A 12742-nucleotide genomic window follows, 5' to 3' on the forward strand; every position below is an offset into this window, starting at 1 on the left:
TAGAACAAAAGAACCAAAGAGAATCTATAGCCTTGAACTTGTGAAACTTCGGCTAAGGACTCCTCTTTGATGCTGATGCGCTATTCTTCGAGATAGCTTGGAGAAAATGATGAAAACAAAGATGTGTATGTGAAGATGTTAATGTTCGGCTCGAGATCTCGCTTTGATGTTTTCTGCTACTTCTATTTATATTGAATGATCTAGGGTTAGGTTTTAGAGTCCCCAAGGCATCAGGAGTCTTTTTTTCTCTGTAAAAACTAGAGCTAGAACCTAATCAGGAAACTGGCTGTTAACTGGTACACGGCCTGTGTGTCACTACACGGATCAGGGCCGTGTAACTTACTGGAGCTTGAAGTTTTAATCTTTTTTCAGCGCAGAAGTTTACACGGGTCCAATTACACGGCCTGTGTACTGTTGTTCTTCCAAGAACTCTTTGAGCTTTGCTAGGCAGATTCTTACATGGGTCTCCAGAGATTACACGTGTAACACCCCTCACCTGTCTACAGTATAGCCGAGCAAGGCGTGCTACACGGCGTGCTGGAGCACCTAGTCTGTGATTATCTCACTTTCTGAACTCAATTTGATTTAAGAAGTCTTTTATGTAAAATTCATATCATACTGGTTCTATTTTCATATTTTAATAAAATCAGTGTTTCAAAAATGGTAATAAAAAATTGGCAAGGTGCCGTCTGTATTTCGGACAAATTGTCCTTCCAAACCTGTTAAAAATAGTTCAATATGATAATAATAAAATCTCAACTATTTCACAGTCTCGATTTCTTAGTAAAGTCAATAGACTTTCATAGTCATTAAACAGTTCCATAATAATTCAAATATATCCAGGAAATCTCCATGTTATTTAATATGTACAAAATATTATAAACTTTAGAGCTTTCATAATATTACAAAATACAGGGCCGAATTTCAAAATACAACAGAAGTACAAAATACAAGATATCCTAATTCCTACCATGTATACAATGCAGTGCAGATGACTCTGGACTCCTATGCAGATCTGATGTCTTACCCGATCATAGGTCTGCTGGGCTCCCTAGCTGTGTCTCCAATACCTACGCGTTACAAAAGCAACGCGCTAAGAAATTTTGCTTAGTGGTGCCAAATATAAATAAATATACACTAAAATAAAGTATATGAATTGTTTATGAATTTATGACATCAATATTCTTTACAGTTATTGATTCTACTTTTATTTGCTAACCTTTCATTTTTGCTAATTTTGGTGGTGCCGTATGTCAGAAGACTGGATTTAGCTATTTGAATTTAATAGTGCTTAAATTAACTGTCCGTGTAGCCTATACACTGACCAAACTAGATAAATGGATATACTGGCACTGGGTATCTAGTACCTCGGGCTGTCATACCATTGGTCACAAAGTGTCTACTGGTGTGCAAACAGAGTGGCTAAAAAGCCATATAGTCAATATGGCGATAAACCAAGTATAATAACATAATATGTATAGTCGTAGGCTATTAAAGTCATGGTGCGGCATAATATGCTGAAAAAACACAGTATGGCATAAAGCCATTTACAGAATAGCTATCAGAATCCTATTGACATGCCAACCTATCCAAACTAGTCAACTAGACAAACTAGGGCACATTATAAATTAATTGCTTAATTCTTCAATTTTTAGAGTTTACTAGTTATTATGTAATTCACAAGTCAATGCATATGTTGACCTTTTTAGGTACTATGGATAAGTTGATTCTAGCATCAACATGTCACAAATTTTAATTCAATATGCTGTCAATATAATGCAATTTACCCTTTTCACAAGTTGGCATTCATTGCCAAATTACCTCAAGTATCATTTTATGTAAATGTAAAATTCTCAAATTTTGTGTGCTAGATTGGCCTAGCTTAAAGTCCTATTTCTCTTGGTTTTTAGCTTCTGGTCAAAGAAGCAAAATTTGTAGCTCTATGTCTTATTACACTCTAGGTAAAATTTCAGGACATTGTGAGTTGTATAGACCAAGATATGGTCAATTTACTAAAGCTGGACAGATTGCATCTTTAGTGCAAAATTTGGTCAATTTTAGGTCACTTTTAGTTCTGGCAGTTTTGGTACCCGAACTTGTGCAAGCTATTTGACTTGGTGTCTTCATAAGAATTGTAGCTCTATGTCTAAGCTATCCATGGTAAAAATTTCAGGTCAATTGGACCTGTTTTGAGTGAGTTATGGTCATCCCAATGACTACTGTTCATATGATCAAAAATCTAGGTTTGCAAGGTTATCATTCCAGATTTTGTCATTTTTAAGGTCAATTTCTAGGCAGAATTTTGGCAACATTTCTACATGAAAGTTGGCCTATTTGGTGTCTAGTTTCACCCTCCCCCCCCCCCCCCCCCCATTGGCCTCATATCAATTAGGTTCACAGTTTTGCACTTATGACCTAATTTAGGTGCTGCCAACATACACAACCTGCATTTGAACATCACACTTCCAATTTTGACAATCCTCCTCCTACCAATACTTAAATATTCAATCATAGTACTTCTATATATATTGTACACAATTCCAGCAAGCATTTTGGGCAAAACACTCAAGTGCTCAATGCACACAATACACCATTAAAATTCAACATTTACATCCACCCAAATTTAATGTACATCAACACTTATATCACACATACACTTCCACAGCAATTATACAAACTGCCCACAATTCAACACCATCATATTTCACTAATAAATTTCATAAAATCACACACAAATTCATGACATTTAAGGCTATCCAACATGGCAGTTTACTAAAGCATCAAAGTCCCACTTTTAAACCCTTAATTCAAGCACTAACATACACATACTTGGACATTAACCTACTATAACTTTCATTTGAGTTAATCAACCTTAATTCCCATCAAATACATGTAAAGATAATTCAAACCTCTTTAGGTTTCATGGCTGCCAAATTCAAGTTCCATTAAATACTCCTCCAATTCTTCCAAGCTTTCAATAATTTAACTCATCTCAACCTTAATGCAAACTTTAATTAAGAGGGGTAAGGAAAACTAGCACTAACCTTTTATGGAGCTTGATCAAACCTCACCAATCTTGCTTTCTTTTGCTGCCTAAATACTCCCCAAGCTATGTAGAGCAACTTTAATGAAGAACAAGTGAAGAAATTATGGCTTGAAATGGTGGATTGGAACTCATGCATGGTGGGCGACCATGGTGATTTTAGGGAGGAGTTCAATTCGGCAAGGTGAAGGAAATGGGAAGAAGATGATGAGAAATGGCTGATCTCTTGTCTTTTATATGTCCACTAAGTCTCCACTACTTTCCACTAAGCATAGTTTAAATATTAGAATAATTCAACTTTACTTAATTCTAATTACACCATCATTTTTCTCTATTTTCATTTTATACATAAGTTCATCATTTTTTTATGTGATTTTCACAATTTAATTACCACTTATTTTTAATGGACATTTAGGTCAAAAGTTAATTCTAGGTGTCAATTGACCAAAATGCCCCTCTTCGGGTTGTACTCCCAATTTTTCGGTACTACCAATTTACTCCTTGTACTGCCGATTTCTTTAATTTTCGTTTTTCATTTATTTTGACTCACTAAATTTTCTTTGACATTTTCAATGTTAATTACACCTCAGTAGACCTTTAATTATGTCCCAAAAATATTTCTCGGGGTTCCATGTGGTCTTGGGGTCAGCAATTGCCTTCACCGTAACTTCTCGGTGCGGTCACCCATCGCTACTGTGCCAGCTCGTTTAACTTTATTTCATTTTCTCTCTTTTATTTTTCTTTAATTTTTCTTATATTTTCTTTTTATTTATTTCATCATTATATGTCTATTCACTATCACCGAAGTGTAGTTCTAAACATCCTGACTTTTTCGGACAAATATTAGGTCACTGGAGCAACAGAACGTACAGAACACGTACAGTGGGGATGTTACAACACGGGTGGTGTTACACGGCCCGTGTACTGTGTTCCTTCTTTGGCTTCTTTGGTTTTCTCTTGGCAGCAAGTTACACGGATCTGTAGTTTGGTTACACGGATCTGTAGTTTGGTTACACGACCTGTGTACTGTGTATCAGTAACAATCTTCTTTTCTTGAGTCTTTCCAAGCTTCGTTCTTTACTCCTATGCTTTGGAACTTCTTCAAAACACCTGGAAATATGTAGAAGACATATAATTCAGTGCAAAGTGATGAAATTTACAAATGTTAATGAATTTGATGATTACGCATGAAATTACCTATCTAAATGCTATGAAATGTTGTACAAATGTGCTTAAAAACATCTATATAATACAAATGTATCAAAGGGTCACACTTTGGTCCACTAACAAGCAACAGACATTCTAAACTTGAGACTATCAATCATAATCTTAAGACTATATTAGGGTTAACAAAAGAGTGTGATGCATTCAAATCAATCAAAGCATGCATATTGAAACTCCCAATGCAAATGTTACCTAACACCACAATGTTAGAGATATTGACTTCTTGTTGTGTCATGGTAAAGATCAGAGCCAGTGCTATTGAACCCTTCCCTTATAAACTTACTATAGAGGATGAAGAACCTCGTCCTCTACCTTATCCCCATCCTGATGAGGGACCCACAGAAGTCTGCCTCATTATCGATTGGGCCATACTGCCTGGCCCTGCTTGTTAAGAAGCCACCCTTTCCATATTGAGACACTCCCTTGACATGTGTCCCTCCTGTCCACATCTATAGCACTTAAAAGTTCCAAACCTACATGGTTCTCAATGAGGTTTTCCCACATTTAACACAACCAAAAGTATTCAAACCCAAACTAGATCTGCTTCCCATCCCGAGGCCTAACTTGGTTTTGTTCTAGAGTTCATTCTTCTTTTATTTCTTGCTAACTTCCCTCTTTTTTCCTTCTTAGTCCTGCATGAAGAAATAGCCTTAGTTGTTGGTTTTTCTAGCTAAAATCAGAGAAAAGTATCTAGAGTGCAACTTTTGGTTGTACCTCTTAGCCTTTTTTTAATTAGTATCATACTCTTGCCTCACATATTGTAGGAGATTCATAAACTTGTCTGTGTACTCATCCACACTAATACTAGCTATCTATCTCAACTACTTAAACTCTACCACCCTCAACTCCCTAGAGCTTTCTGGGAAGGCCCAATTAGTAAATTTTGCTACAAACTGAGACTAAGTCATGCTGTCGACCTTATCAACCACATAAGCCTTGTACCATTCTTTTGCCTTCTTACATTTCAACGTAAAGCCAACCATCTAAATGACCCTACTGTCACTAGCACCCAGTTCATCTGTTATCATCTTAACTACCTTCACATACTCGAAAGGGTCATCTCCTTCCTTTGTATTTAGGTGTATCTAGCTTCAAATAGTCTGTCATACTTGCTTTACCTCTACCACTTGTCCTAGTCTCTTGTGTAAAAAATGTTGGGATTGCAGGAGGTAGTAGTGGTGCTTACTTTCCTGTAACTCCCTTCATGGGGTTTTGAGTTCCCATAGTGGTTAAAGAGCTATAGAGATACTATTAGGGAAGATATATTGAATATGGGTTGAACTGTGGGAAGTAAGGTGGATAAGGCATGAAGGAGAGATAACACGTAAACTTAGCGTGTCCAAAACTTCCCTATTATGGATAACCATATCCAAACTTATAATCCATACCTTGCTGAGGTGGAGACATAAACTCTGACTCGTCTCCTCCCTTCACAAAACTGTCTTCTCCCCTTCTTCCCATACCAGAAGGCTTAAGGTTCTCATGCTATTGAGGAAGACCATAAGAACCCCTTCGTGTATCTACTGACATTCTAGGTGCACTGGAGGTTTCCTTGCTAACCTCAAAAGACCTTCTAGATCCTTTTGAAGATTATCCCCTTCCACTTTTGTTTGCTCTCTTCTTGGCAATAAGGTTGGTGGGTAGTGCTCTAATACACTTATTCTCGGGGTGGGGCATTGGTTAACCTAGCGAACTGTTTTGAACCTCACATTTTCTAAAATCAAACAAAAAGTGTTAAGCACACATAAAGTTCATGTGGAGCCATATGAACACAAAACATATCATCGAACATGGCATATATATAAAATACAACATGTAATAAACAAGGACTCCACCCTAGTAGACATGTATTTTCCTTACTGTGCTGGCAAACCTACTTCCTTTTCATACCTATACTATCCTTTTACTAGCATCTAGGTCCACTCATCTAACCTAAAGCTCTGATAACAACTTTGTAATGATCCAAACTGGATTTTGTTACCGACGCTAAAGATTGTGTTAGCTTAAGGCTGTCGAAACCTACAGCAAGCTAAAGACCTGTTTAACATAAACACATCCTTGAAATCACATTAAGCATACTCTAAATCATTACACTTTAGTTTTTTTCTTTCATAACTTAACATAAAATGGCTCAAAATTTGAACCTTTACATATATGAAATGCTAAATTGTAATTAGTTCATACATACATTCTCACATGCGGAGTTAGCTTAGATTTAAAATATACATAATTACATCACTTATGATTAAAATAGAACATCCATCAAACTCAAATATCAGCACAACAGCTATTCCTTTACATATTACGTTTCCACTAATCATATAACATACATCTAACACTATAAGAAAATATCGAAACAGAAATTGAATTTAGAAATAGATTTATGTCGGTTTGTAATTTGAAACAACTTTTGAAATAGAAATTGGAAAGAACAGGTTAAATATATCAGAAACTAATTAGAAACCGATTTGAAATCGAATTTTGAAATGGAAACATATTGGTTTCTAAATTGCGCGGCACTTTTTAGTGACAAATTTAGTCTCGATTTAGAAACCAATTACAAATCGACATTTGAAATCGAATCATTTTTCATTTCTAATTTGAAGGTTCAAAATTAGTTCCATTATATTTAAGTAATATTAGAAACTAAATATCGTTGGTTCCCAATTTCTTAAAGTTAAATTTAGAAACCGATTACCTTTGGTTTCAAAATATGTATATATTTAGGAACTGATTCATGTCAGTTTTAAAATAAATCTATTATCAATTTTATTCATTAAATTTTAAAGTCAAATTAGGAACCAATTTATATCGATTTCTAATTCCTTAAGTTATTTGGAAAACGATTACTTTCTATTTCAAAAATCAAATTTTAATATAATTTTATATAGAAACCAATTTCTATTAGTTTTAAAATCAATATAATTTATATTTTATTTACTAAATTTAAAGTCAAAATAGAAACTGATTTCCATTGGTTTCTAAGTTCTTCATCTACACTTAGAAACCGATAGCTTTTGGTTTCAAAATTTATATATTGTATATTTTCTTTAATAAATTTTAAAGTCAGATTAGAAACTAATTTCTGTCGGTTTCTATTTATATTTAGAAACCGATTTATGTTGACTTCAAAATAAATCTATTGTCAATTTTATTGATTAAATTTAAAGTCAAATTAAAAACCAATTCATATCAGTTTCTAATTCTTTAAGTTATTTAGAAACCGATTACTTTTGGTTTCAAAAATTAAATTGTAATCAAATTTTATTAAGAAATCGATCTCTATCAATTTCAAAATCCTTAAGTTATTTAGAAATCGATTACTTTCGATTTCAAAAATTAAATTTTAATCTAATTTTATTGATTAAATTTTAAAGTCAAATTAAAAATCGATTGATCTGTTTCTAATTCCTTAAGTTATTTAAAAACTGATTATTTTCGATTTCAAAAATTAAATTGTAATCTAATTTCATTTAGAAACCGATTTCTATCGGTTTCAAAATCCTTAAGTTATTTAGAAATCGATTACTTTTGGTTTTAAAAAATAAATTGTAATCTAATTTTATTTAGAAATCGATTTCTATCAGTTTCAAAATCAATATAATTTCTATTTTATTTACTAAATTTTAAAGTCAAAATTTAATTAATTATTAAATTAAATTTTAAATTTTTTACATTAAAAAAATAAATAAATAATCATTAAATTTTGCATATATCAGACAATTAGATGTTTTGGACAATATTTTGAATTTTAAAATAATTACAGAAATAGTTTTTAAAATGTATATTTAAAAAAATATATGAAATATTTATTTTTTTTTATATGTAATTGATTTTGTTAGAATTTAAATTCGGTACTTTATATATAATTGATTCTGATTACGTCAAACGGTTCTCATTTTTCAAGTGGTAATAAATTATTTATTTTCAATTAAATCTGAAATCCTAATAATATTATTATAAATTGCAGGGAAGAGCGGGAGGAAGAAAAAAAATGTCTTCCCACTGGCATTGCAAACAAAAAAAAGAAAATTGAGTGTGAGAGAGCGCAAGGAAGAGAGTAGAGGTATAAAAGGAAACCAGAAGCAAAAATGGACTGTGGAGGAGGAGGAGGCACTGCCAAATGGAGTAGTAAGCACGGTCCTGGCAAGTGGAAGAACATTCTCAAAGATCCCGATTTAGCTCCTTTCCTCACTCAATGCTCCAACATCAACCTCAAGGTTACTATCTATTTACCATTCTTGCCATCTTCCTTTACCTCTTGTATTCATGCACATATTCTTTCGCCTTAAACCACTACATTATTTAGGTTTTCAATGTCAGTTTGGTTCTAATATTGAAAATCTTCCAGGAAATAAGAATATTTGGATTTCATGAAAATTTGATGAATTTAGGTTTTTACTTGTATTAGTAAAAAACCCTAGGCTTGTGCATGAATTTACGAGATTATAATTTTTCAGCTCTAAATCCTTTTGCTGGAGAAATAGTTCACTGTTGTTCAATTGAGCAGGTAGTCTGCATCATAACTCTATAAATTTTGTAGCATAACTACTTGAAATTTTATTTAATTTTATGATTCTCGATGATCTAGGTGTGCGTAGGTGCGAGATATGAGACAAAAATCTAGCAGACTATATGAGATTTTAATTGTGTGGTTGGAAGAAATTACATATCATTAGTGTCTAGCCTGGATCCAACACTTGGGTTTTTATTACTGGTGCAAGGACCCAGATTTGCAAAGTCCATACCAGTAGCTTTGTTGTTCTTGGTTTGAATCATTGCAACTTATCGCATTCTGAATCCAGGCGATTGTATTCTTGGTGGTGGGATAGCCACAATTGTCCAAAGAATTCAAAATGGCTTCAGGAAAATCTTATAGGTCTTATTATCTTCTTAGTTCTTGTTCAATTTTCTTGACATATATCTGTTGTCTGTGTAGCTGGTTTTTGAGGCATTGTATTGTATAGAATGTAAGATTACATGTGATACTAAGATATGGTACAGAGAATTGGTCTTATAGAGACTTTACTGCTGAAATTAGTTAATAGCTTTGTATTATGCCTCAACTTTACTGGCTTGTATATAAAATTGATAGATGAACACTTCTAAGAAAATGAAGAATACATCAAAATCAAAAGGGGAATGCATAAATGAAATTTTGTTGTAATCTATAGTTCTGATTTGACCTTTAGTAGATTTGATAGTAACTGTTAAATATGGAATCATAGTTTATAGAAACTTAGATTGCTTATATTTGAAGAAGGGCTCAAACATTTAATGGATGATGGTTAGTAAATGTTTGTTTAGGGGAAAAAAAACAGAGTATGCACCTTGGTTCAGAATAACTCCCATGTATGTTTTTTAGAAAACAATTGATTTTTTTTTTTTTTAGATTTTCTAACCTGATCATTTCAAATATTGAGTTTTCTTTGCATTGTAGTTATAAGATTCTCTAATACATGTCCAGCTTCCAGCTGGTCAAAACCAGATTGACCAAAACCAGCTTTGGACTAGACTGGAATAGGTTGGTTCAGTTCTGGGCCAAAACTGGACTTTTTCCTTTTTAAAAAGCTGAAAAAATTTTCAACCTTGGATTTGATCCATGGCAAAACTGAAACAGGAACCAGAACAATGGGGACCTTGTGGTCTAGTTCAAGTCCCCTCTAACCTTGAATTGGAACCAGCTTGGAGGTCAGGTCTATATATATACATGACAGTTTATTATCAACTTAAGGACTTGATTAACTCAATAATTTCCTAAACTTAACATTGCACACCTATAAAATAGAAAATCATGTTAAAAAAATACCTCTTATCATTCTTCTTATAAAAATATTTTCTGGTATGTTAAAGGAAACATATTATCTTGTAGCATTTAAACATTGTCCTCATAATAGTGGTGGTTGACAGCCATTAAGGGGTACTAAAGTTAAAACCATGCCTGTAACTCCACCCTCCAATGCATAAAACTCTGCTCATGCTAATGGATCTGCGGATGCTCTTATGGATGACCTTTCAAACAATGCAGTGGATGGAAAAAGTGCTTCAAGGTTGTTAAATTTGTTCTTTTTGGTGTTGCTCATTTCTAGTAATCTATATGGTACATAAATTTCTGTCCATGTTTAATTTTGTTTTAGGTATCAAAGCGTTAAGTTATATCTTTGTTATGTTCATAACATCTAGTGCTTGCCTTAAAAGTTATATTATTGTCTGTTCTTTTGTTTACTTTTTGAAATTTATTTTCTAGAAAATAAACACTGATGGAAGTTTGTAATCAAATTTCAATAATTGACGATATTGTTGGATGTATGTTTGTGCCTATTTTGTAAAAACCTCTTTTATGCCCTTGTTTAATGTAATTTTTACCACGCAGTGGATTGTGAAGAGAATTATTTCAGATTCTAGATATGACAGAATTCTGTTTGCATTTTATTTCACAAGCCAATCGGAGATTGAAACTGTGGCATTCTATGTTGGACTAGCTGATATTCTTTATTTGTACTGAACTGATACTTCATTACTGTTAATATATCTTATGTTTTATTAATTTCAAGTTAAAACTTCCAAATTATTTTACATATTGTATTTTTCACTATATTGATGCTGTTTTTGGAATGCCTCTGTACTCTTCTCAGTGGCATTTAGTCCTTTCCAGTTATATTTGACTGAAGGTTGTACTTTTTAATCCGTAAATGTAGTTTATTTAATTACAAATAAAAGAATGTATGTTTATTTTATTGCTATACTAATATTTATTTTTTCATGTTCTTTAATTTTAATGATTATTATGTTTTTTAATCTTTTACTGTTACGTAATATAGTCTAGTTATATGGGGTTCATATCTATTTATTTATTTTTTTACTTTTGTGTGTTAAATTTTATATAAGGATTTAATATAATATTTTAATGCAGACTTATATATATATATATAATTAACTAAATTAGGATCTATAAATTATAAACTATCTGAATCAACTTAAGTTATATGTCTAACATTTATCATTATTGTATTATGACTAACAGTGCGAGCTAATGTTGGAGGAGAGATACCGACAATGCGAGCAGATGCTGGAGGAGCGTATACAACAAATGATGCAAAGCATAATGGCGCAAATGATGCAGGGTACACAGGTTACAGCCCCAGCTCCAGATGCAACTCATCAGGATGACGGTAGAGAATCCGATAGTGGTGATTAGTGATGATATTGTTCATGAAAAGCAGTTTGTTTTTTTTATTGTTATGATATTTTATTTTTTCATACAGTATATTATTTTTATAACACTTCACTATTACATCTATATATAATATTGACTGATATTTGATAGCCTGATATTATAAATATAGTGATATTAAGCATTTAAAATTAATATTATATTATATGCTTCAATGCAGGAAATAATTTATTAAATAAAAAAAATAAATATTTTCCTAGTAATTTGAAACGAATTAGAAACGAATTTCTGTTTCTAATTCAAAATAGTAAAATTTTTAGTTTTAAAATTTTACAAACGAATTTAAAATGAAATTTTTATTTCTATTTAAAAACCGAATGATTTTGGTTTTAAAAAGTGTTTTATTTGTCTTCACAATTTAAAAATAGATTTGAAATAGAAACTTGTTTCAGATAAATTGAAACCAAAAATATCAATTGAAATGGAGTTTGAAACCAAAACAATTTGGTTTCTAAATTTGAAACAGAATAGCGGTTTGAAAACGGTTTTAGAAATTGAAATGAACATTATATTTAGTTTCTAATTTATTTTGAAACATGCAAATTTTAAATCGAATATTTTGATTTCTAAATGTATTTGGAAACTGATTTTTATTGATTTGAAACCAAATATTCGGTTTCAAATCTCCCTTTTTCTTCTAGTGTAAACACTCTACAGCTACTCTTACTATTTAAGCTCTAAAAGATTCTTCTATTCCTGCACTCCTGCACCTGAGGTTAGGGGAAAGGATTGATCTTGCACAAGCTCAGTAAATAAATTAACCCAAAACATTTAATTATAACCTTCATTTCATACATATACAATGCATCATCCATATGAGTTTCAGATCATAAACATTTCACATAAGATGGACTTGTCACCAGAGATTCCCCAAATTCAATGTGCTCGGCTCATACAGAGGCTCATCAGGACTTTTGCTTAATACATCCAATGTGTCCGACTCATACAGAGGCTCCTTAAGACTTTTGCTTAAAACATGCCATGCGTCATGCATAAAAAGGCATCATAAAAATCTCCCCTTGGATTTTATGGGTTCATAACCTACAAAATATAACATAGTCATAACCATGAGGGGAGTCAATGGGTCATCTATAATCCATCATGCGCTAATAATAATTATGCAATTATGCAATACGTTCATATTCTAGATACATATACCCTAAATAAATATGACATGATGCATGAGAATGATAATGAATTAATTTTAAAAAGTTTACATTTATTAAGGCTAGAATTACTCA

At 32.3% G+C, this 12742-nt stretch overlaps 1 protein-coding gene across 1 annotated transcript; it reads left to right on the forward strand.

The window, feature by feature from the left end:
• Positions 1-8246: 8246 nt before the first annotated feature.
• Positions 8247-11593, forward strand: LOC110635688 (uncharacterized). Its single transcript, XM_021785118.2, has 2 exons — positions 8247-8487; positions 11292-11593. Exons 1-2 carry the CDS (start codon positions 8359-8361, stop codon positions 11463-11465), a joined length of 303 nt encoding a protein of 100 aa, XP_021640810.1. The 5' UTR covers positions 8247-8358; the 3' UTR covers positions 11466-11593.
• The last annotated feature ends 1149 nt before the right edge of the window (positions 11594-12742 follow it).

The sequence above is a fragment of the Hevea brasiliensis genome, chromosome 15 (assembly GCF_030052815.1).
Source record: "Hevea brasiliensis isolate MT/VB/25A 57/8 chromosome 15, ASM3005281v1, whole genome shotgun sequence".
NCBI lineage: Eukaryota > Viridiplantae > Streptophyta > Magnoliopsida > Malpighiales > Euphorbiaceae > Hevea > Hevea brasiliensis.

Bases quoted from the DNA above. Each gene is read 5' to 3' on its own strand.
- LOC110635688 (XM_021785118.2), top strand. From the start codon at position 8,359: ATGGACTGTGGAGGAGGAGGAGGCACTGCCAAATGGAGTAGTAAGCAC. The intron at 8,488-11,291 runs GTTACTATCTAT...TATGACTAACAG, and splicing joins GCTCCAACATCAACCTCAAG to TGCGAGCTAATGTTGGAGGA.